General features: G+C 39.5%; 2 protein-coding genes across 7 annotated transcripts in view; one reads left to right on the top strand and one right to left on the bottom strand.

The window, feature by feature from the left end:
* PFKP (phosphofructokinase, platelet) overlaps window positions 1–5,468 on the top strand; it is a 47,873-nt gene extending 42,405 nt beyond the window's left edge. For all 6 annotated transcript variants that reach the window (XM_050892819.1, XM_050892816.1, XM_050892815.1 and 3 more), the window contains 5 exons: window positions 862–923; window positions 1,940–2,051; window positions 3,503–3,602; window positions 4,254–4,359; window positions 4,927–5,468. In XM_050892819.1, coding sequence (XP_050748776.1) covers window positions 862–923; window positions 1,940–2,051; window positions 3,503–3,602; window positions 4,254–4,359; window positions 4,927–5,080 — 534 coding nt within the window. In that variant the 3' untranslated portion in view covers window positions 5,081–5,468. The remainder of the gene's footprint in view (window positions 1–861; window positions 924–1,939; window positions 2,052–3,502; window positions 3,603–4,253; window positions 4,360–4,926) is intronic.
* Window positions 5,469–5,873: 405 nt separating this feature from the next.
* Window positions 5,874–25,913, bottom strand: part of PITRM1 (pitrilysin metallopeptidase 1) — a 30,486-nt gene continuing 10,446 nt past the window's right edge. Inside the window, exons 13-27 of the mRNA XM_050891325.1 lie at window positions 21,530–21,664; window positions 19,422–19,560; window positions 18,185–18,301; window positions 16,896–17,028; window positions 16,066–16,186; window positions 15,174–15,250; window positions 14,695–14,860; window positions 14,476–14,576; window positions 13,393–13,513; window positions 12,529–12,600; window positions 11,082–11,194; window positions 10,426–10,551; window positions 9,006–9,151; window positions 7,181–7,283; window positions 5,874–6,590 (exon numbers count right to left, since the gene is read on the bottom strand). Of these exons, the coding sequence (XP_050747282.1) occupies window positions 6,497–6,590; window positions 7,181–7,283; window positions 9,006–9,151; window positions 10,426–10,551; window positions 11,082–11,194; window positions 12,529–12,600; window positions 13,393–13,513; window positions 14,476–14,576; window positions 14,695–14,860; window positions 15,174–15,250; window positions 16,066–16,186; window positions 16,896–17,028; window positions 18,185–18,301; window positions 19,422–19,560; window positions 21,530–21,664 (1,764 nt within the window). The 3' untranslated portion in view covers window positions 5,874–6,496. The remainder of the gene's footprint in view (window positions 6,591–7,180; window positions 7,284–9,005; window positions 9,152–10,425; window positions 10,552–11,081; window positions 11,195–12,528; window positions 12,601–13,392; window positions 13,514–14,475; window positions 14,577–14,694; window positions 14,861–15,173; window positions 15,251–16,065; window positions 16,187–16,895; window positions 17,029–18,184; window positions 18,302–19,421; window positions 19,561–21,529; window positions 21,665–25,913) is intronic.

Raw genomic sequence — 25,913 nt, 5'->3', positions numbered from 1 at the left:
TTTTTCATTTTTATTCTTCTGATTGAAATTCAAATTACGTGTAAATGAACAGACCTGGGCAGTTTTAAATGAAAACCAAAAAGGGGGGGGGCGGGGAGGGAAGGAATACTTTTTCCATTATCCTATTTCCTCAGCTCATTGTGTTAGAAGGCTATTCAGGTCAGGAACTGAACAGTATGTAGGGTGTATTAGATACTGACTTTGATATCACAACTATTCAGAGCATGTTTGGAGGTGTTACTAAAATAAAGATCTCAGGCTTTAAGGATTACAGATTAGGGTGTAAGCTGATATGGAACTTGTCTACTATGAGGATTTTACACTTCTGAAGTAGTTGGTGCTAGCTGCGGTCATGGATGAATACAAAGCTAAAAAGATACAAATTTCCTGAAAGGAAAGAAATGTGAAATGAATCGTAATTCCTCCCCACTCATTTCTCAGTGGCATGTACTCTTCACGTCATACATGGGAGTACCAGCACAGCAGTACCTCACTGTATCCATAACAGGACTGTTGCAAGGAGTGGGAGTAAGGGCAAGCTATGATCTTTTGTGGCAATTTCTGTATTTTTATGTATATCGGGGTTATCCAACTGGGTGCTGTACCAGTATGGCATACAAAAAATAGCTTTGTGTTGCTATTAAAATCAGTTATTTGTGACGTAGAGGAAGTTAGTTTTAACCCAAGACGAATAGCCATACACAGTGTATTATCCTGGATCTCCAAAAACCTGTTGATTATTTGAATTTGCACATAATACTTTATGTGGAATACTTCACAGAAGTTCTCAGAATATGTAGACTCATTAAAGTTGTTTTAGAGTTCTATATGGCTCGTTAAAAATACTTTTGTTGTTTCTAGGCTAATGTGGAACACTTGACTGAAAAAATGAAAACCAGTATCCAGCGTGGTCTAGTGCTGAGGTAAGCAAAAGTAGTTTTCATAGATGGCATCAGTCATGCTGAGCACTTCCAGCCAGGTAGGCTGTTTGGCCACTTGCACAGACACTCCAAGTCTATATTCCTTGATTATTCCTTTAGCATGAGATTTTTAGTAAAGCTGTTCCTTTAAATTTCCAGAAGGAAATTCTGGAGCTGTCTGGAAGCTCAAGTCCAAAACTTCCTTCTTTCTATGTAAATATATTTGCTCTGTAATCTAATATTTTATCCTATTTTCAGCCTATTTTCTCATCAGCTTTGTCTTTTATTGTAGATTCTTTCTTACCAAATATAGTGTGAAAACTAGCATACATGTGTACACATATAGTGTGGCCTTTACTATAAAAATGCTACTTAGATTTTAGGAGATAACACAGAATAAAATATCTTTCAAAAATCAAAACATTTAAAATATGTTGATTAGCATGTTTTATACCTTCTTAGGCAGCCTGAATCGGGCTGTAGCTTCTCTCTTTCTTGAGGATTTATTTTTAGTCTGCCAAATAGCGAAGGGCTGAAAAATGAATACCACAGTAAGTTGTAGGAGAATACTATTATATTTGTTCAGGTTCTACTAGTTATATGACTGGGGTGAAAAAATATCCTACATTTACAATATTGGTAAGGAACAGCCTAAGGTACTATTCATTATCCATGCTTTTATAAAGGGCAAAATTACGACATTGGATGTCGATGACTTTTTGTTTTAATGCAGTTTTTCCTCTGCGTAATGAACTTGCCAGACCTAAAATGATATTTTTCACTACCTTATTCAACTATGGATTCCAAGTGACCTGCCAGTGATGTCAGTGTAGTAAAAGTAATGCAGGCTTCAAAATCATGAGCATGTTACATGGAAGTGAACATGTGTGATTAGATGAAAATATCCAAGCCATGATTACTGGTATCAAGAAAATGGGAAAACATTTGTCATTCAGTAGCTGTAAAGACATCCACTAAATAGTAAATTTTCTAACTGTATCTGGCCTTAATTGTTACAGAAATGAGAACTGCAATGAGAACTACACAACTGACTTCATTTATCAGCTGTATTCTGAAGAAGGAAAAGGAGTGTTTGACTGTCGAAAAAATGTATTGGGCCACATGCAGCAGGTAAAAATGACCTTAAAATTAGACAAGCTTAACTTTGTACGAACAAAGAGCATACGCTACTCAAGCATTTCAAGCAAGTCTGACTCAGGATTAAAGAAAAAAAGTGTGTGGATTTTTGTTTGTAGGTAACTCACAAGTTTTTGTTAGCATTATATTTTATTGCAATTCCTTCTTAAAAATCTAGGGAAAAAACACATTAGATTCTTAGTGATTTTCATTTTTATTCCTCACCTGTCTACATTAATAAACAATTATACTTTTTTTAATAGATAATACAGCTATCTTACTATTATTGTAATGCATCATTAGAACACACTTATCTGCCCATCTGTAATGTATCTGGCTTCTGAACCCTAGAGGAGATGAGATTTCATTAAGAAAATACATGCAGATAGATTCTTCTTGTAGAAGAGACAGTAGTGAGCTGCTACTTGTGGTCTTTGTACCTTGCATCTCTTTATCTCACTATACTGCTTGTTAGTGGGCAAACAGTAAGTTTCTAATTTGGCTACACGAATCACCAAGACTGAGGTAAAGTAAAAAATACATGTAGAGCCAAATTTTTCAAGCACTAGTAGTGAAACGACTGTCTCTCCTTTTAAATAATTTCAAGTTGTATGTATCTTCCCCTTACTCATATATTTTTAGATTATTCAACGCTGAGGTTGGGACTTTCTGCGTAAAATTTAGCAAAGTTTATTTTGAAGGTCAAGACCAGCATTAGTCAAACAATCTGTTTGGAACTATTTGGAACTACTTCACATGATTTCAGTCCCATCTGCTGCATTGGAAATGGACAGAAAAGTCAGACTTTATATAATACAGACAGAGAGTTTAAAAAAAAAAAAAACAACCAAAAAAAACCAAACAAAACAACACTTCTGTTCCCAGAACTAAATAAAGGCTGCTGTAATACTTGGAATGAAAGCAGCCAAAAAAAAAAGAAAAAGCGATTACTAGTCTAGGAAGTCCTATCGCAGTTTTTTCATCCTAGTATTACGCAGCATTATCCTCGTTCTAGCTGCAATAGACAGCTATGCTTCCCAGACTTCCTCGATTACAGAGCCAGCACTTGGGCTCCTTCTGACAGCCCTCCTTCAACAGTTTCCTGGTTTATATTATGCTGACAGCAGGTCGCCCTGTGGCAGCGTGATAGCTGGGCGGTGCTTAATGATCAGCACTAAGGGGAAGCGGAAGAAAGGGAAACCAGTGCCCTCCATTTATCAAAGTGAAAAGTATTATTGATTCAATGAGAATTCTACGGGTGCTTAACACATTTTAAATGTTTTAGCTTCATTTGCGTGGTGGGGTTTTTGGTTGGTTTGTTTTTCTAAGGGGGGGAAACGGAAATAAGAGGTAGAGCAGGCCATTAACAGAGATGACTGATAAAATAACAATATAGAAATACTGGTTCAATAACTAGACTAACGCACACTTAAATTTTCACACAGGGCGGTGCACCTTCACCGTTTGATAGAAACTTCGGGACAAAAATTTCTGCGAAAGCTATGCAGTGGATCTCCAAAAAACTGAAAGAAACCTACCGAAAAGGTGCAGAAATATTTGGTGCTCTCTCTTGTTACTGTCTTTGATTTGCTATCAGTATATAAGACTACTCTACTACGCAAACATATAAATGTATATTAGTTTGTTAGTCAACATACTTCTTTCCCTTTTGATTGTTTTTATTATGCAGTAGTGCCTTGCTGTGCTTCCTGCTGTAAGATTTCCCCTCAAGTGAGGTCAATAATTCAGATAGATAGCTGTTTTCTTATCTTTCTTTAAAAAAATGCTAGTGTGATTGCAGTTTTTCATGCATGAAGGAATTGATGGTTATATAGTTACATCTGTTCTTCCTTTTTGTTTCATGGTGGCTACATGGGAGACAGAAGAAGGTAATATGTCTTCTTTGGGAATTTTTGTAAAGTACTATTTACTAAAATCTAATTTAAAACCAGATGTTAAAATTCAGTCTTATTGTTGATTAATTACACTGTATTTTCATTGCTAATCACCAAATCTAAACTAAAAAAGTGAAGATCTCCTAACCCTATTAAAGTACTAATTGATGTTTTATCATTAAATATTCAGTAACTGGAATTAAGCTACTGCAAGCTTCCTATTCAGTTTAATTACAGAAAGAGGGTATTTGCCCTTACACGTGGGAGTAAGAAAGATACTGAATTATTTCATTCTTTTTAGGAAAAGTATTTGCCAATACCGATGACTCCGTTTGTTTGCTGGGAATGCGTAGACGCAACCTTGTTTTCCAACCTGTGGCTGAGCTTAAGACTGAAACAGACTTTGTGTACGTATATACTGCTTACATTTTTAACATCTCAACACAGGCTTCCTTTCACCACATCAAATGAACAACTTCTCCACAGTGCTGACGTGCAGCGTTTGCCAACCGTTTTACTCCACTTTTCTTTGGCCTACACTCAGCCAGTGATTCACTTTGATTTTTCACTTGTCTTTTCTAACAACTCCCTTCGTGCTTTCTCTTCGTTCTCCTTATACTTGGAAGTCTCTCGTTATGAATTCTGGGACTCCAAAATAACTTTCTCATAATTGTCTTTGCTCTAATGCCTAGAATTACTTTACTTCTGGTACAGTTTAGTGGGGCAGCATTTTTGTGCCAGATTTGGTATTATACTTACCTGTAAAGAACATCTTCCAGTAAAATCTATTCATTCCTTCAGTATTCTGTCCTTATTTCTCCCCATTTTGGGTCAGTGTTTACCTCCTACCATAAATGTCAATATCTGATACTATTTATGAGGAAGGCCATTCTTGTTAGTATTGTCAGATGTGTTTGTCTTAGCCACTCAGTAAATCGCCTTATCTTTTTTCTCCCACCATGCCTCTTACACAGACACAGGATTCCCAAGGAGCAGTGGTGGCTGAAGCTGCGACCACTGATGAAAATCCTGGCCAAGTACAAGACCAGTTACGACGTTTCAGATTCAGGCCAGCTGGAGCATGTTGCTATGCACAGCCCAAAGGAAGCAGAAACCGGAGCCATCTAAAGACAGACATCACTTTTAGGTTATTGTAATAGATGCACATTGTGAGTAACAATGCTTTAGAATCATTACAGCTTTGTTTTGTAACATTTAAATTATTGTACCAGCACTTTATGTGAAATAAGACATTCAGCTGTCACACAGATTTTGTCCTGTATTTGTGTTATGTTTGAAACAAACCCTAGCATCTAATGGATAAGCACCATTTACTGATACTACCCTTTAACAGTAAGTGCAACACCATTCTATGCACTCTGTAAGTTACTCATCTACTGCACTTTGTTTCAGAGTACTTACACCCAAAAAATAAGTGTAGATGGCTAGCTTTGTGTTGAGTTACAGGATGTGTTTAATGTATCTGAAGTGAAATAAAATACCGTTGCAAACATCATGAGTGACTCCTCAGAAATTGTATTTGCCTGCTTTTAAACAATCGGGGAAATAATGCTTCATGAAGGATTCTCTATACACTCCAGTGAGGGGAAAAAGCACCCTGCCCTTTTCCTTCCCTAACCATGCAGGAAGTACTTACAGCAGGGCAAGCTGTTTTCCGTTGCTTCTTCAGGATTAGGCTAAACCTTTCTCCTGTACAGGGATGATAAAACTATTGGGGGGGGTGGGCTAGCTTTAACAACTTGAGATTCAGAAGGGTGTAATCTGGTCCTTGCTTCATGTTTCCTTTTGCTCAGCTTCAAGACTATTAAAAAAATGAAAAAGAGTAAAACTGATATTTGAAATTAGGCTGACAAACACAGCCAAAAATGTCAGCCAGCTTATCTGTTAACTAGACCTTGACAAAAAGTTAAATACTAGACTGTCATACCAAAATGTGACTGAATGTTGCCCAAATTGGCAAGATAAGTTGAATTTAAAGTACGCTGTACACTGAATCATTAGTGATTTGCCACTACACTGCAATTCACTACAAACTTGACTTGATGCAAGGCGGAACATACTGTCACAAAGCTCCTCTATCTGTAGGTGGCTTATGCAAAGGAAGCTGGAATTACCACACCAAAGAATGCAATCTGTCAGTATGAGAGACATAGTTCCTTATATATCCAACAGCAGACATGATTTCAAACAAACACCATTTAAAACTAGAGTTTTACCTATACAAAAATATTTTAATTTATATAGTATTCATACATGATAGGAGGAGTGAGTCTTCAGTAAAATATTAAGGTCTGTCTTTGCCATACAGAGCATATAATGCTTGCTCTCAAATACTGTATGGTTAGAAAATTCTTCACATAGTTATTTCAAGAAGGACAGCTTTTAACTGGTTTGTTGGACACCATTAAAAGCAGCAATGAATATTGAAGTTGGACCATAGCACTGTTAAAAGTTACTAAAAACCTCATTATATAGTCACACAGATTGGCTTGTTTTCTTTTAGCTTGGATGTTCAGCAGCAATTCATCGTTTCACCCATGAGGGATCTTTGGCGATATCTGCATTTTCAGGGCCAAGTACAGCTTGACCACGAGTGCTCTTCCCAACTGCAAGATACCTGCAAGAAAAAAAGACAAATGAGAAGCCGCTGCTTTCAGTTATCTGTAACTCTGCTACACAAGTTAAAAACATTGCCATCTCAGGAAAAAGTGCTGTTTGATACGTACCTCTTGTTGGCATTTACAGCATCTTTTGGATTTAGTGGTTTTTCCCCAGTCATCCCAACACAACAGTCTCCTATGGCGGAGCCCTAACTAGCCTATCATCTCCTTAACCTTGTACTCCTCGGTGGTAGAATTCTGAAGTCTAAAGTGGAATTCAGAAGTCTAAGGAAGCACAAAATGTTACGAGTCTAGAAGAACCAGCTCATATAGCCAGGACCTGGCTGGCTGAGTGTACTCTCTCTCCAGACAGTTTCTGGTCCCTTCACAACTAAAACAATCATCTCCCACAAATTCAGAACGTAGGAGGGAGTTACATCTGCTAACATGCAATAAGCAGGACATAATTAACATCTCTCTAGGTTACAAAAGCAAATAGTGAAAAGCAGTACAAAAGGCCAAGGGAAGAAAAACTGTTTTCTTCTTCAAATTAGGTTTTTGTTCTGTTTTTCAAGTAAACATTTTCCTAAATTGAGCACAGACTTACTTGTTTGATACATCAACCAGGTTATCACTGTTGACAGCAAAAAGTTGTTCTCTGTGCGACTGCTTCATTTCATCTGAAATCCCATATAAGAAATGATCCATTCCTAGGGAAAAAAACCAAAACAAAACCATGCACTGCATCGGTGCTCTGCAATCGCAGGTACAGCTAAGTGCATGAACGAGTGCAAACTAAGACAGGTACATGTGCTGGAAGGGAAGAATAGAGACCACCATTAGGCCACTGTTCTGAGATGATATCTAACTGTAAATCAAATATCAAAGGTTAGGCAGGCCTGGGTAAATTAATTTTCTGAGGTAGTAAGAGTTTCCTAATCAGGAAAAAAAAAAAAAATATTTGTATTCTATTCTGGCAAGTGATTTAGTACGTCAAAAATCTAAATGTAATGGTGGTCCAGAAAACCTAAACGTGACTCATTCTAAAGAGCCTCAGTACTTTCTAACAACATTTTAGCCAAACTGCATTTTATGAAGCTTCTATTTTTATTCTGGTTTATTACAACAAACTCTTAAAATTTGCCGTCAGTTGTAATGTACATGCAATGCAAAGGTTTGATCATCTTTTTGTACCACACACAGAAATCTGCATACAAACGCTTTAATGCTGTTGTTGGAATACTTGCCTACAGTATTTTAATATTGAAATTAATATTATAGGTCCACGAACAACCAGAGTACTCCAAAATAATCATAGAAAAGCTTTCTGTCATGCAAATAATCATAGGGGAAAAAAAAGTGGTTTGGGAGGACATCTGTCAGCTAGCCCAACCTCCGCCCAAAGCAGGGCTGACGGGCAAGTTCGATGAGGTGGTTCAAGTCCTTACGATCAAAGTCACAGTAGTGTGAAGGGACAGGTATTTCTCTCTGCAACAGCTGCCGGGCCTATTGAACAGTGTTCTTCTGTTCAGTGTCCCACTAAATCTGCCATAGCTCCGTTAAGGTGCATGTTCAAATACCAAAGAATGTAAATCATTACTCTCACAAATACCAACATTCAATATGCATGCATTTCACTCCTATGTACCTAAAATTGATTACTTTTTTTTTAATTGTCCAGACCAAAACCAAGTTCTGTCAGCTGAAAGTCAGCTTCATTTTAAGTCTTCTTGTTTAATAAGTTAGTGTTAATACAAATACATATTAAAATCACGCTAATTTTAACCTTACAATTCCTTTATGTATAGGAAAGGAATATATTCTAACTCAGGAAGTTTTGGATTGAAATTAAGCTGAGAACGGGGGCGGGGGGGAGGGGAAGGAAAAACAAGGAAAGCAAAGCAACATGTGAGCAAACTGAAAAGATGTGAAGATGCTACCAAGCCGTCATAAGTATGCAGATATGTAAAGATAACACCCCCCACCGCAGCAGACAGGCTTTAATGCTTTAACTTCTTCAAAGAAAGTATGCACAAAAGGTTTGAGACGTTCATAGTCAATATGCATACTTGTGTCAGCAAAATAATCCTTCAGCTTTTTTTGAATCAGAAGACCAATATTTCTTTTTATATGCTTGCATTTAATGCCCTTTCCAAGCCTAAAGTTGCTTCTTTAATCTGCCTCCATCTCCTGGCTTATTCACCTGACATCAAGGAGCAGTATGAATATGAAAACTTCAGTAGAGAGACTGAATGCATGTGGTATTTCCGAAAGGGAGCAACAGGAACTGCTTCATTGAAACTGCAATTGTCTCACATCTGCCAAGTACAAATTTTATCATATGATACAGTTTAGCAAACTGTTTTCTTCCCTTCAAACTTAAATAAAAAAAAATAAGTATTGGCAGCACTGGGAGGCAGCTGAGAATATACCTTTATCTGAAGGAGCTATTGGTGAATCTACAGCAGCAAATACTGCTAGCTTAGCTTCATCGATATCTTGTTGTGTGAATTCTCCACGTTTGGCCCATTCGACTGCTTTTTCAAATGTTTTCAAGGTGGCCAACGAATTTGGGTCTCTTAGAAGAAAAAAAAAAAGTAAAATTAATTACTTCAGTCTTACTAAATGAAAAACTGTAATTGCTTTGTTCTCATTTCATTCATAGTTTACTATGCATCACACAAACATACGTACATGGGGATTAAACCAAATGATAAACTTCCTTTTTATGTACAAAAAGAGGTTTTGGGGGTTTGGTTTTTTTTTTTCCCCCAGAAGAAAGAAGTGTTATAAACCAGGCATATTTTGAATTTTAGATACACAAGTGCAGCAAGTTCAGTTGCCTAAAAGTAGTTCCAAGACACCATGCAAAGAACTGGTATTAAAAAAGATGGTAAACCAGCACTGGCTACAATGTGCTATCAATTTGCTGCAACAGCTTAGTAAGCATAACTGCCATTAATATCAACAAGAGTAATATTTATGATATGACATATCTTCTCTAAGTTGCTTTTCCTGCTACACCAGTTTTTGCTCTCTGTAAAACAGGTGCAGCAGGTTAACAACTACTGAAATATTAACCAGGACAAGTCCTACCACGTTGAAGCTTCATAGAGAGGCAAGGCTGCTCAAATTTTAGCTAGGAATCCCAACGAAGTACCATGCTAGGCTGCCTTTGGTCTAGGAAAATGATTTAAGCCAAGACTCTAGCCACATGACATTTTTGGTGGGGATTATAACTAGTCTTTAATACCTGCAGTTCAAATTTCATCCAAAAGTGCTTTGGTAAGACCAATGCAAGGTAACTGTTCTGGACTGGCAAAAAAGAGGAAAAGAAAAGAAGGAGGAAGCAGTTCTAGCTCATCACCAGCAATGCTTTCTGCTGAATCTCTGATGATTCCAGCCAGCCACCAAAGGAAGCTGCATATTTTCAAACTCAGGACCTTAGGGAACAACATCATTCTGCTTCCTGGTCTCAAATTTAGAATAGTCTTCAATTCCCTTTTTTAGGGCCTCCTCAACCCAGGAAGAAACAAGTGAAAGCCAGTTTTACATAGATCTGGTACTGAGACAGTAAACATCTAAGTACAGAGACACAACAATGGTTGCTACCAGCAGAGATAAGTTAGACTTTCCCAAGGACAGAAACCAGAGAAAGCAAGGAGGGGTTTATTACACACCTTAAGCAATTAATCTTAACATCATCAGCACTGAATCACTTTCTTGTTATTTCATTCTTTTTATTTCACTTAATCTTGAAAGAGAGCTACAACTAAGTCAAAAATAAGATACATGCAAGTGCAGTCAGTGGTCCCCTCAGACATGAACGGCACAGAATGAACCTACTGTTACCTGTAGGAGTAGAAAGTGAATATGCCATTGTGACTAAGTTTAGCACCTCCACCATAAGCCCCTCCTTTCTCTCTGACTTCTCTATGTAGGAATTTAGCTGTCATCAACCGTGCAAGAATTCGAAGGCTGTAATGAAATATCAACAGCAAAGACGTTAAATGAATTGGACGACAGCAGTATTCTCAACTTCCCCTAAGGTTCACAAAGATTCCCACTTGCAATGCATTGCTTCTTGTAATCTACAACAGTAACGATAACAATACTCAATATTTAATAATAGCTGAATAATGTGACTTCACTGTAAGAGTGGCACTGCTTTGGAACATTCCTTGACTATTTCCATTTATTTCACTTTAATGAAATACGAGAGCAACCTCCTAAACTTTGTTACATGCAATAGGATTGTCAACTCAGACAGATCCAAGTAGGCAGGGCTGCTTATTCAGAAGTTAGGGGATAGTAGCCCCTCGCTACTTAATCTCAGCATTTACTAGAACAGGGCATTTCTGGACCTAGCCATGCAAAGGTTGCTGTGACAAATGCACCGCAACGCATTTTCTATCTACACTCCATTTTCTGTCATCAGCCTAACGCTTTCCATTTTGTTTTGTGCTATACAACATATAGAGAAGCTCCTTGCTGGTTCCGCTTCCCACCTTGCATAGTCTGCAGCTGTGTAGGGAACTGTTCGAATGCATTCCCCGATATAGTTCACTGGGAAGGGAAGTACAAAATGGGTCTTCATCTGGCATGGTTGGAACGTGGGATCCTAAGACAAAAACGTGTTATTGTCACAGTTAGCAGAGATGAGACAATTTATCCATTTGAGAACTCTGGCTTTTTTGAGAACTATGAAATTCTGCCAAACATACAGACACATAATGCTAAAGCTGCCACTTGACCTACACTGCAACCAGTGACATTTTGCTTGTGCCCATATTAACAATCCAGTACACAGAATTGCCTTGGGAAACTGAAGTACATGGACACTGTACATCAGCTATCCATCCTTGCACACCAGCTTCTCAGTTGCGTAGATCTCATATTATTACCAAAGAGTTTTGACTGGCATGCTTCCCCTGCCATGTCTTTACTTTGATTGAAACAAGTGTTCATAACTCTCCACTTCTATGTCCACATAAGTACACGGTCACCACATCATATTTCAATCCATCTACTCAATTTTAGATATTGAAAACAGATTCAGAAACTGAAACCCACAAAAAAAAAAGCAAACTATTTATGAACAGCAGCAGCTACATGTATTTCTGCTCAAACATCCCCTGCAATAAACTCAATTCTTCCTTACTTCCACTTCAAAACTTCCAGTCCTCTTCATGTCTCCAGGCCTCTGCAGCACTTGCTTCTTTGCCTCTTTCACACATACACCTGCTTGTGTGCTTACTTAAGCATGAGCAGAGCCTTACACACCTCCAGTAGCTTTTATGACCCCATTTCAATACTCCCAAGCCTTTCTTAACTTCAGAGACCCATTCCCTAGCCACTCACACAACTCTGGCTGGTTGGGCCAAGCACAGCAGTGTATACACCACTGGCCAGCAGGCAAAATGGTGGGCTGAGTTCTCCCTGACTTCTCAAAGGAGAACTCAGGGTATGTTAAACTGTGTTCCTCTCCTGTAGCCAAACACAGATTTTCATTTTTACTTTGTCACTGATGCTCTTCTGTCAGGTGTCATTCACATTCAGAATCATTTAGGGAGGAGAGGAAGGGAAGGAAGGGACTAACTGGGAGTGACACCACACGAGCCTGGTTCTGAAAGAAACCAGGTTAAAAATAAAATAAGCATCACTTACAAGGGACACCACAAGTGAGTATTTGCCTGCACGCATGGATGTGGAGTTAGCTAAATGATCTTCACGCCAGAGCCAAAGGGAAGATAACAAAAAGGATGACACAGAGGGATTAAGAAGTTTGATGGCTAGTTTAAGGAAACAATCCAGTCAGAGGGTGGAACTGAAGGGCACATTATGTTTCAGTGGTGTGCTTCTAAATAGTAAAAGAATCTGTAACAGCTTAAGACAGACCATTAGTATCAGAAACAGCCCTGTAATACCAATGTCCCCAACCAATAATGTACTTACATTAACTAGTTTCCTTGTGATGTGCAAACCAGTAAGCATTTCACTTCCCACAGGTTTGACTTCTGAAGTTTTCTACAAGAGACCCAGCCCTCATATTAAAAGATGATTTAACAATTTAGACCAACAATACTACAAATGCAACCCCTACCACCCAAACCTCTGTGAAACTATCATCAGACCGTAGAAGCAAGCCACTTGATTACTTCCTTATATTTGAATTTCTAAGCAAATGCCAAATAGATTTCCTTTCAAGAGTAATTTGGCACTGAAAGACACCAAGACAGAGATTAAATGAGGCCTGTAAAGTTTCAGACTGTGATTTCCCTCATGGGTAAGGAACTCGGAGCTTATTCCAGTCTCGTCAGAAATTAAGACAGATCTGCATATTGACAGAGCAGATCCTTTGTCAACTCTATTGAATCAAGCACATTTTGTGCCAAATGTCCTGAACACCCAGATAACGAAACAAATTCCTACGCAACTGAGGAACTGCATGTCACGCCCTATTTCCTTTTGGCCAACATTTCAAGTAAAGCTCAGCTAAAAAAGAAATTACAGTTTTATGCGACAGAGAAAGGAAGAATTTCTTTTTTCACATCCCACGCAAAAGCAGTAACCTCAGGGCAAGGCTTGACAGCTGATCTACAGGATTACTATTGTCTATTTTATTGAGGTGAAGACAGCCTCTGTGGCAACACACACAGCAGCTTATCACAGGGTTGACTCTTGCAAATTTCTTCAGACATCTTTGTATGGACATAGTACGTGAGTTCAGACGATCTTCTCCTGATTGCACAGTGGTCTTTACACAAGATCAAGTCAACTGTATTTGATGCCCTAGTCACAAATGCAGTAATTTCTTACCTCTATCACATGGGGACGAACAGGTTTTCTCTCTTTTTTACTTCTAGCTATGCCCTTTATAAATTTCTCTACTTCTTTAGATGCTTCTGATATCTGTTGAGGTGCTGCATTCACTGAACATCTGTTAAAAATACATATCAAGTTTTTAAATATGTTTCTGTGTTTTTGGACAATCCTTTATAATTTGCACCACTTTGTCTTCCTAAACATTTTCTATTAAGTCATCAGAATGTTAGATCTGTGGTCACTGGTAATCATTGTCACAGAAAAAAGCAAAATACTCATAATCCAGCATTTGACGTGCCAAAAAAAAAAAGTCACAGTCCAATTGCTTTTCTTTCGCTTGCCCAAAAACACCTTCGGACCTAAACTTTAGCAGTAGCTGTCAAACCACTTCTGTGCACAGGACAGGACTACATCAGTTTTGCAAAATATAAATGTCTCACAAAGAAACAATTGCCCTCTGTATTCTCTCTTTACAGGCAGACCTACCATGGTTTTGAACAGTACAGGTATTTCCATAATTTCATTCGTCATTTCATGCTTTGCAAAACAAAACTTTGCAACTTATGTCACTTCAAATGGACCTATTTTTGGAACTAATGCGTCAGACACTAAACACCTTAAATTGCCTTCTTACTTTTTCCAATATATGCATAAAGCAGATTTTAGAATGTCACTATTTTCCTTTTAGGAGAAAAAAATCCAAAACAAACTGTATTCTACTGTTAAAATACAATCTAACAGTCTTTGTCTAATGGGCACCTTTAAGAAAAAAAAAAAAAAGGCAGAATTTTGAGTATTTCTGTAAAATCCCACAGGCCATTTACACACTTCTGGTACAACAGTTACATATGAAATTTGCCCTAAGTTTCTCATACCTGTTAAAATTGAACAAAATAAGCCATAGCTACCACTTTGTAAGCAAGGAGAATTTAAACTAATAACATTTTTGTAGTTTTTCCACAGACCTCCCGTTTCACAGAACCCTAGTACTCCACGAAGCACACTGAGAAATGCACATTCACAGGCCATGACCTCTCTTTAACCAAAATGCCCCTTTTCTTTTTAGCTGGAACTCACCTGATGTTGTCACTATTTAATAAATACTTCTTAATGCGTGGTAGTTTGCGTAGTATTGGTTTAATATCAGACATTTCTGCTATTCTCTTCATCAACTTCACCTGTGTGGGAGGCAGAAAGACTACAGATTAAGCCAACAGAAAGAATTAGCAAAAACAAGCACTGTAATTCCAAAGTTGAGGATTTGGGCCTTGCTGAAGGATGCCATTAAGTTCTCACCTGATCCATCCCACTGAACATTTCTTGCAGTTCTCCAGAAGGCGTAAGGTTTTTGCTGGCTCTAATAGAGGCATATAAATGCCCACAATCCGGAATCCCATTTGACAGCTCCTGGGCAGTCTTCTTAACCAGCACTCTGAAATGTTCTTCCTCCTCAAATCGGGGGCTGAGAAAGAGTAGAAGCAGGTCTCTAGGTCTCATGCACAAGCACACCAATGGAATTTGTAATACTGAATCATTCATCATCCCAGGTTCAACAAAGAGCTTTTAAACTGTTGGCTCTCCATTTAATCCACTACATAGTCATGCAAATGATGGACTAGTTAGGTTCAGAAACTGAGAGCCACTAAAGATACAGTAAAAAAAAGAAATCCCAAAGTAGAATCTCTAAGAAGAGAATGGTTGGGGAAGAGGGAAAAAGAGAACCCCAAAACACATGCAAAAACACAAACAAACAAACGAAACCCAATGTACTGTACTTGTTAAATATTTCACTCCACAAATGCATCATGTCTGGCAGATTTCTATCCAAGCATAGAGATGAAAACAGCACACCCTGAAGGAAAAAATAAAAACAAAACACAAAAAAACCACTTCACACAAGACAACCAAAGCAATGGCCTGAGAAATGCACAGTAACTTTTTATGAAAGTCATGCAACGATGACAACCTAATGCTACACATCACAAAACCACTTTAATGCAGGCTGCGCTACTAGAATCAGAGCAGACATGAAATGTGATTGTTCTTCACACAAAGCAACCCTGTTGATTCCACCTTCTCAACAGTAAGCAGCAGTTCAGAAACAGAATTTATTATTTTTCGCATGAAGTACAAATAAAACTGTTCTGGGGATGCACCTTTCTGCAAAGGAGTCCCCCTAATTCAACTCCCACGATCCATGGGGAGCAGACCACAGCAGCAGATCCCAGCAAGTCTGAAAAAATCTTAAGAAATATTGCTAGGACTGTTATGCCCAATACTAAGATCCAACGATCGTGCAAACATTCCATGTTCTGAACGACATTAACAGTGACATACACACGTTAACAGCAATCTCTATGCATAACACTACACCATTTTGTCCTCTACCCTCTGCTTCCAAATTTTTTGCAGCACTCAAAAATATGGTGACAGATGCTAGTGAAGGACTGCCTTAAAATGGATAACCATGTCAAGCACTCCCCTTAAGACAAAACACTAAGTCACTGTAATTGTCAAATTTACACCTTACACAAAAAGGCACGAGTCCTTTTATACACTAAGTTTTCAATGCACATTAGCTGACCCTCTGTCTGGAAGCCCTGACTGACCCTTAACTATGGAGCTGTTATTGCAAGCGTAACATCTTGAAGTTTATGATTAATTTACCTGTTCATACACATCCAGGTGTGAATCATCTGGAATGATATGTGGGCTGGCAGACATCCCACCTGTTCTTAGTTCTATTTTCTGGGCTTGTTCCCTGTAATCAAGGGCTCCACATCCCATTCTGTGAAAAACAAGAAAGATTTACTTCCATTTCCAGTGTATGCCAAAACCAGGATCCATATGGCATTTGCAAACTAGAGTGTTTAGGCCAATACTAATTTAGCAACTGCACAATTCGGGGCATTATCAAGCAAACGTAATACTTCACACCTCATAAAAGCTTCACACCAAGCTTTTCAATTAAAGCATCCTGTTAATTCAAAATGGTGTATTAAAAAGTGTGCTTTATGTACAAGCTTGCTACCAACATCCATATGGAACTACATTAATAACATCACATAAGCTGTTATCACCAACAAAAAGAATAGATTCCTCCCAGCCCAGGTCACTTGTTCTGCTCTGTGCCACTCTTACCCCTATGATGGGGTCAGTGTTTCTGTGACTACATGGTGAAATTAGACCAAAAATCTATCCAAGTGAAAACTTTAATTTCTCCTAGGCTATTTTTCATTTATATGAATTTTCCAATCTGTTCAGGGAATGCTTGTGTTGATGCTGGGGAACAAGGCAAAGCAGAGACTGACGGAGAAGGGGTAAGGAGTTCGCAACTCTGCAGGGAAGAGGAAAGACCATTGTTTCTACAGGACACCAACTTCTCAGCATTTCCCTTCTAGCATAAGAACAGATGCTGAAACTATTAAAAGCAATATTATTTCAGTAAGCTGTATTACAGCCTGTTGCTTCTGCTTCTAAGAAAGTAAACCTCTCACTTCGTAATGACGTTGCAGAAGAGCGGCACATATGGTTTGAGCTCCTCAGGAAGCGTGTTCAAGCTGGAAACAGCTCTGAAATAAACCACTCCGTTGGTTGGCTGAGCACAGTACTGGACAGGAATTTCATCAGCTAGGGATAAAAAAACAAAAGCAAAGACAACCAACAGCTTCCTACTATAAACACATAAAAGCAAAACAATTTCTTACAAGATCTTCCCATTAAGAGTTATTTTCTGTTGGCTCTTCAGAGCCACTTCTTGTTTAAACTTTGCACATTGCACTGAATGCTGGACTGAAGGGGTTTTATGGTTTCTGTCCACGGTAAGGTAATGGATACCTGGACAACCTGAAGAGAGAATTCTGTTGACAGAGGTCACATTTTAGAGGTAACATTCAAATAAAGGAATGGTAATTTGTTTCTGAACAAGTTAAGAAGTTTTTCTCCCTTATTTTTTGCCTTCATCACCTCAAAAGTTGAGGAAAGCAGGTTCCCACACTGTACATTCTCTCTAAGCTAGGGCATCAGAATATCCATATCAGAATTTTCACAAAACCAGGTCATTTTAGCATCAAAATTATACAGTACTTGACACTTGCTGGCAATTTTTGCAGGAAAGTGTCTGTTAGAAATATACTACAGAGCAGTATTACCTGCAAGATTTTGACAGAACTGTAACAAAATTGAGATCTACAGTTTCTCGTTTCCTATCAATCCATGGGGTAGCCACTGGCAAAGCAGGGAGAAACTTGCACTGAAGTTATGAAGAATGACAATATTTTTTTTTTCCCCACAGCTCCTGTACGTCATGTTCTGTAAAAAAGGGGTAGGGAGGGAAAGCAGTAAGGAAGGCTCGCTGCACAAGCTGCCAGTAGTGCTGCACCCTGGATAAGTCTTTGGAAAGTGGGGAGATTGCTCAAGAGCAGTGGAGCGTGCCACCTAGAGACTCCTCTGACTGCAGGGCAGGGCAGGCGGTGAGTAAGCAGGCGGCAGGGAGCTTGCATCAGGAGCGCTACTGCCAGACCCCTGGGAAGGGCGGGTGGCTGGTTCGAGCCGAGAACAGCCCCACATTGCCCCTCAGAGGCGGTGGCAAGAAGCATCTGCAGATCCACTGCAAACTGTCTACTGCAGAGGTGGTGGACTAGAGGAAAAGGACCGTAACTATGGACAACAGCCAGTGAGTACATATGCTTTGCAAAGAGTAAAAAAAGAGCAACAGCTGGGCAAGCAGCTACGTAACAAACCAACAGCGCTGCTCTTCTGAGGACCAAGCAGCGGTTACACCAACCTGCGAGTGTGGTCTCCAGCACAGTGAATGGAATTTTGGGCTCAATGTCGGACACTTTTAGAGCTGGGAGACAAGAGGTATCCTGAGGTTTGCTTTGAAGAGCAATTAATTCCAAACCTAGTAAGGAGAGCAGAATACCAGTTTGTCATTTTCAGCTTTTAGTGAAAGTGCTGTCAAAACCTACTGAGGTGATGTAGATCAGAAAACCACAAGAGTTTAAGTTTAGAATTTTCTATCAACAATTCTTTCAAATATTTTACTGAAACAAATTCTGCAGATTATCACATCGCAGCAGCAAACAGAACACTCTATCTTTGTAAATTCTCTTTCCAATCCCCTCTTCGCATCCTGTTTACAGTAACATGCAATTTAAACCCTGAAGAAGCGGTATCTGCCAGCCTGTCCTATCACGCAGCTCTGCGAATACCAACCCAGGCAACCCAGACCTTGTAGGTAAGAAGCTTCTTTCTAACCCATTCCCCACAGTTCTTACTCAAGTGCTTTGTCAGCATGCTGATGCAGCTAAATTGTTGTGTTTAATTTTACATTTCAGCCTTTCAGATTCTAGCTGGTCACCTCTAAGTACTCTCCAATTTATCTTTGTAAGTACAAAGCCTCATCTGATTTTCTGCTCCCCTATCCCCCTCCTAGTATGAAAGCTTCAAGATTAACGCCACCTTTTTGGAGGATTTCTGTGACTAGATCATTGTTTTCACAAAATTAGATGACTGCCCAGGGTTTCCAAGTTTAAGTAATTGCCCAGAATAAGTTAAACACAATATTATTTTTATAGTTGGCTTTTTAAGTAGAAAAGACAAGAAATAAAATTACAAAATATAAGTTTTATAGGAGCATGGAGCAGACCTCATATGCTCAAAAATAAACAGCTTCAAGGTAAATGGTGGAATTCATCACCATGCAAGTTAACATGGGAAAGAATAAGCAGATCAATATTTTAAAACAATTTCCTTTCTTCTGCCCTACTGGAGACATTGGTCATTCTATTTTTGAGTGTTAAAACTAATGGAATATACCAATCATACATTGTAGTGTAAACACCACACTGCATGGCCCCGTAACACATATATACACAAACTTCCAACAAAAAAAATCATCCCTTTCAGAGAAAATGCTGGAGAGTGTCTGAGAATTTAAGATATTCTGCAGAACACTAGCTAAAAAACTGGCTGTGTTTTTAAGCAGTTACCCAAATAAAAATATGAAAAAGCACGTTAACCTTTTTCAAAGATTTGGGTTTTTTCTTCTTCAGAAAGAGCATTGACCTTTTTTTCCAGCTTTTCTGCTTCCATTTTTGCTTGTTTATCATAGTAGTCTTCCTCTGGACTCATTGACAGAGTCAATCTATGTGGATTATCCTGCAGAAATATATCCCAAAACAAAGCATTATTAATTTTGAGGGCAACTTCCTCCTGTTTTGCCTCAGATTATTGCTTCATCAGCTGTACATAAAAACAGTCTGTGCATCATTTGGCTTGCGTATTATCAAAAATATCGCAAACAGGCAATCTGAACTCTTCATTTCATACAGAACAATCTGCTGCAAGGGTGGGGAAGAGAGGCAGCTTACCACAAGAACAAGCATCAACAACCTTCTGTGAAATTTTAGTATAGAGTCAGAATCCCTCAACAGTACACAGTACTCATTAATTTAATTAAATCAAGGTTAAACAACTGTACATAATGCTACAGAGCAGCATGCCACAAGCTTTATCTGGATAATGTTCTAAGATGGGGAATCTGGTTAAATGCAGGAGGGTTTCATTAAACACCTCTTTCAACCTGCCCAAGCTTGAGTGCACAGAGATCCCGTATGATGTAAAATGTGCATGCCTTATCCTGCTCAGAAACACTTTACACCAGTCTTGCGGTCAGAGAACTCCGTGCATTATGCAAGTGTCACAACTGCTGTTGTGACACAACTGTGCTGTTGTGTCACAACTCTTTGTTTATACCGGACTGTGGAATTTTAATAACAAAATTACTCAAGCAGCTTCCATTTTATATAATACTGGGAGGCAAGTCAAAAGACAGTGACCTCAAAAATTGCCCATTTCAAACAGGAACATCTGTCACTGACAGACACTGCCAATGATTTGGGACAACGTAATCGGATTCTGTTTTATGAGTTTATCTCCCCCATGCTTATGTGGAAAGACTACAGAAACCTGATTTACTAGAGTTGAAGAGGGAAATGCAAAATTAACCAGGCATAGTAAAATGGACAGGATGAACAGCATTCTCTCCCTTGCTCCTAGCCTTACTGCTTTATTACTCTCCAGGCGCAATGTACAACAGTGCATAATCTTCTGATATAAGAACATCCAACTATTCTCATTACTTCCTACTGAGTCATGTTTTTGCCTTAGCCCCCTCAGTAGAACTGCAGAGTAAAGGACATTCTCAAAAATACTGCACCTGTATTTCTTCCCTACAAAAGCCAAAACCTTAGCAGCTCCCTACTACTTCCAGACACTAATAATGCCTTTAGGAAAACAGATTTCAGTTGATGCCACTGTCTCTTGTTGCCTTCGAGTATATGAGAATCAGCATTTACTATTAAATCAGGTTGGCAGTTAACTATAATAGATCTGCCCTTCAAAACAACTTGAACAATGTGACTGGAAAAAAAAAAAAACAAACCAAAACAAAAACCCACCAACAAAACAAAAACAAAAAAACTCCCGCAAAACCCAAAACCACTTTTGCACTGCTATCACTCCATTTTTTATTTCTGGCATTAGCTAATTCAGGGCTTCAGAACTATTCAATGTTATAACGCCTTTACTGTTTTTATTTCTTCAAGAACTCCAGTAGAACATACGGAGAGGAAAACACGAAAAAGCGCAGAAAGCAATTGGCACTGACAGCAAAATTCAGACAGCAGTTCAGTGAACATGAGGAGCACCAGAACGATCTTACTTATAACCAATGTCTTTTCAAGGAAAAAGAGATACATCTTGCTATGCCGATACTAAGGAACACATAACTAGGTCTATAATTCTCTGTTCACATCTGAACTTCTCATTAGGAAACACCCATGTGCCCTTCTATAGCATCAGGCATTACAGTTCAGTAAAACATTAGTGTTTTATCAATGTTCTAATATGTGTGTTTCCAAATGTCCAACCAGACAATTTTTTCCATTTTGGAAAGTTTTAACTTCAACCATTTAAAATGAACGTGCTTCATTCAAAAGTGCTGCTGTTCATCTACACCTAAAAATAGGCAGTATGGCTATAAAAAATTAGCCTTCAGTTAAGTTTTAAATACAAAATTGTGATTTAAAAATTAATACTGAAGATATTTTTCTGTAAGTTTGCCTACCTTAAAATATGTTTTAACTTTTTCCTGAAGAAACGTGGGATTTTCTTTAAGGCACTGCCTGAACCGAGAGACTTTATCTGCAATCTTCAGAAGTTCCACTGGATCCCCATCTTGATTCCAGCAGGAGGCTATATACTGAAGGGGAAAGAATAATTAGGTAAGCAGGACAATCCATCTGCATTTCTATAACTGACAGCATCTGTGTTCCAAAACCACCTTATCATTTATATTTGAGTAGCAGACATGTAATGAGTAGTTCTAATATATTTGGAGGGGCAAAAAAAGCTGAAATCTTTGTTCAGATTAAAGGACTATTCATGATCATCTGCCCCCTGTTCTCTCCATTCTCTCCTCTAATTTTATCATACCAAACCACCTTTTTTTTTTTTCTTTTTTTTTCCCCACACGTGTATATCTGTATTCTGGAAATCTATTTTAATATTCTTTCCTCCCTCCCATTTAAAATAAGTTCATTTTTAAGCCCAAGAAAGAAGGAAAAAAGAAACAGGCAGTAGAGACAAAGTAGTACATAAATATTACAGTCTACCCATTTATTTCATCAGTCAGATGAAATGATTTATAATAAGGTAACTCAAACATGTAACATAGATGGGACTTTGGAGAAAGAAAATACTAAATAACCAGAAATATCCCCAGGATATTTCTTTTGGAAGGATTTTTATTCTAGTTCTATTCTCTAGTTTGAGACTATTAAGTTTGCTCAAGTTGCTATTGAAAGTTCTTCAAATACACCACAGGGCAAGATATCAAAACCTTCTCCATTTCTACTCTGCATGAATGGGGAAAAAACGAAACAAAGCAAAATCAAAAAATCCCAAGACATATGAAAGAAAAAGCCCTTAAAACCATATAGAAAACAAATGCATCAGAACTGTCAAAACCACCTTCTCTTTTCTTACCTCTTTAATGACAAGCAGGTATCGCAAGCCTTCCAGACTTTTTCAGTAATATCTATTATTATCTATTCTGTGGAAATTCCCTACTGTGTTTTAAAGAATAGTATTCTTTTAGAATATGCTCGAGTCAATTCTCTTGAAATAAAAGTAGTCACTCCTTATTTGAGGCTTCCATGGTGTCATTACAACTCAGTGCTGGTTCTCAGTAAGCAACCTAAAAGTTTAACCATATATCTAAGAGCGTTGTCCAAACACTCCTTGAACACTGACAGGCTTGGGGCCATGACCACTTCTTTGGTGTCATGGTTTAACCCTGGCTGGCAGCTCAGCCCCACACAGCCGCTCGCTCACTTCCCTCACAGCAGGATGCGGGGGGAGAATCGGAAGGGTAAAAGTGAGAAAACTCGTGGGTGGAGATAAAGACAGTTTAATAAGTAAAGCAAAAGCTGTGTGCAAGCAGAGCAAAACAAGGAATTCACTCGCTACTTCCCATCAGCAGGCAGGGGTTCAGCCATCTCCAGGAAAGCAGGGCTCCATCACACCTAACAGTTACTTGGGAAGACAAACACCATCACTCCACAGGTCCCGCCCCTTCCTCCTTCTTCCCCCAGCTTTTATTGCTGAGCATGACGTCATATGGTATGGAATATCCCTTTGGTCAGCTGGGGTCAGCTGTCCCAGCTGTGTCCCCTCCCAACTTCTTGTGCACCCCCAGCCTGCTCGCTGGTGGGGTGGGGTGAGAAGCAGAAAAGGCCTTGACTCTGTGTAAGCACTGCTCAGCAGTAACTAAAACATGCCTGTGTTATCAGCACTGTTTTCATCACAAATCCAAAACACAGCCCCACACAAGCTATTATGAAGAGATTTAACTCTAGCCCAGCCAAAACCAGTACACTTGGGGAGCTTGTTCCAGTGACTGACCACCTCTCCATGAAGAACTTTTTTCTAACATGCAATCTGTACTTCCTTGATGCAGCTTGAAGCCCTTTCCTTGTGTCCTATTACCAGACACCAGAGAGAAGAGACCAGTACCTCCTGCTCTGCTCCCCATCATGAGGAAGTTGTAGACAGCAATGAGGTCACCCCTCAGTCTCCTCTTTTCTAAGCTGATCAAACCTAGTATCCTCAGCAGCTCCTCAGAAGTCACGCCCTCTAGTCCTTTCAGCATCTTTGTTGCCCTCCTTTGGACATGTTCTAATATTTTTATGTCCTTATATTGTGGAGCCCAAAACTGCACACAGTACTTGAGGTGAGGCCGCACCAATGCTGAGTGTAGCGGGACAATCACTTCTTTCAGCCAGTTAGCTATACTGTCCTTAATGCACCCCAGGATATGGTTGGCCCTTTTTGGCTTTATGTGACTCATATTGAACCTACCATCAACAAAAACCCTCAGATCCCTTTAATCACAGAGTCATAGTTTGGGTTGGAAGGGACTTTTAAAGGTCACCTAGTCCAACCCCGCTGCAATGAGAGCAGGGCCATCTTCAACTACATCAGATTGCCGAGAGCCCCGTCCAACCTGACCTTGAATGTTTCCAGGTTTCCAAGCCCTTTCTGCAGGGCTGCACTCCAGCCTCATCCCCCAGTCTGTATGTACATCCAGGATTATACCGTCCCAGGTGCAGAATCAACATTTGTCCTTGTTAAATTTCATACAGTTTGTGATTGCCCAGCACTCCAATCTATCAAGATCTCTCTGTAAGGCCTCTTTACCCTCGAGGGAATCAACAACTCCTCCTAATTTAGTACCATCAGCAAACGTACTTAGTGAGCACTCTACTCCTGTGTCCAGGTCATTGATAAAAACATTGAAGAGAACTGGCCCTAAAATTGAGCCCTGGGGAACACCACTCGTGACTGGCCACCAGCCAGATGTAACCCCATTTACTAAAACTCTCTGAGCCCCACTCTTCAGCCAATGGTTCACCTATCGTACTGTGTTTTAAATAAATACATCACACAGAGGAAAATTCTTCTAATTGTAAAGCAAGCACAGCACTGGCATACAGCATGGAAGTTAGAGAATCCTTATCACATGACATTTAAAATTACACAGGCTGTCATCTGTGATAGCCAACATGGCTTCACAAAAGGCAAATAGTGCCTGACTAATCTGGTAGCATTCTACAATGGAGTGACTGCAAGGGAAAAGAAACTGATGTCATCTGTCTTGACTTCTGTAAGACCTTTGACACAGTCCCACACAACATCCTTGTCGCCAAACTGGAGAGATACAGGTTTGATGGGTGGACTATTCAATGCATAAGGCATTGGCTGGATGGCCACATGCACACAGTTGCGTTCAATGGCTCAACATCCAAACGGAGATCAGTAACAAGTGGTGTCTGTCCCTCAGGGGGCCGCATTGGGACCGATACTGTTCAATACCTTTATTAATGACACAGACAGTGGGACTGAGTGCACGCTCAGCAAGTTTGCAGATGACACCAAGCTGAGTAATGCTGCTGATATGCTTGAGGGAAGGGATGCCATCCAGAGGGATCGTGACAGGCTTGAGGAGTGGACCCACATGAACCTAATGAAGTTCAACAAGGCCAAGTGCAAGGTCCTGCACCTGGGCTGAGGCAATGACCAGTAATCAGTACAGGTTGGGTGATGAATGGTTTGAAAGCAGCCCTGCAGAGAAGGGCTTGGGGATACTGGTAGATGAAAAATTGGATATGAGGCTGCAATGTGTGCTTGCAGCCCAGAAAGCTAATCGTATCCTGGGCTGCATCAAAAGAAGCGTGGTCAGCACGTTGAGAGAGGCGATTCTCCCCCTCTACTCCACTCTCGTGAGACCCGACCTGAAGTACTGCATCCAGCTCTGGGGCCCACGGTACAAGACAGACATTGACCTGTTAGAGCAGATCCAGAGGAGGGCCACAAAAATGATCAGAGGGCTGGACCACCTCCCCTATGAAGAACAGCTGAGAGAGTTGGGGTTGTTCAGCCTGGAGAAGAGCAGGCTCTGCGGAGACCTCATTGTGGCCTTTCAATATATGAAGGGGGCTTACAAGAAAGACAGAGACTTTTTACCACTGCCTGTACTGACAGGACAAGGGGCAATGCTTTTAAACTAAAAAAGGGTAGATTTAGACTAGATATAATGTAGAAATTCTTTACAATGAGGGTGGTGAGACACTGGAACAGGTTGCCCAGAGAAGCTGTGGATGCCCCATCCCTGGAAGTGTTCAAGATGAGGTTGGATGGGGCTTTGAGCAACCTGATCTAGTTAAAGATGGTCCTGCTGTGGGCAGGGAGGTTGGAACTAGATGATCTTTAAAAGGTCCCTTCCAATCCAAACCATTCTACGATTCTATGATTACTTTCATTATAACTAGGTCCCTTTCACACCCTTTTCAAGGTCAACTTCTAAAACATGACCTCAGGGAAATGAACTCAAATATAACCCTCGTCTATGGGAGCACTAACACCAAATGCTGCATGACTGGTCTTTAAAA

This window comes from Gymnogyps californianus, chromosome 2 (assembly GCF_018139145.2).
Source record: "Gymnogyps californianus isolate 813 chromosome 2, ASM1813914v2, whole genome shotgun sequence".
Classification (NCBI taxonomy): Eukaryota; Metazoa; Chordata; class Aves; order Accipitriformes; family Cathartidae; genus Gymnogyps; species Gymnogyps californianus.
This window is presented reverse-complemented; position numbering and strand designations above follow the sequence as displayed.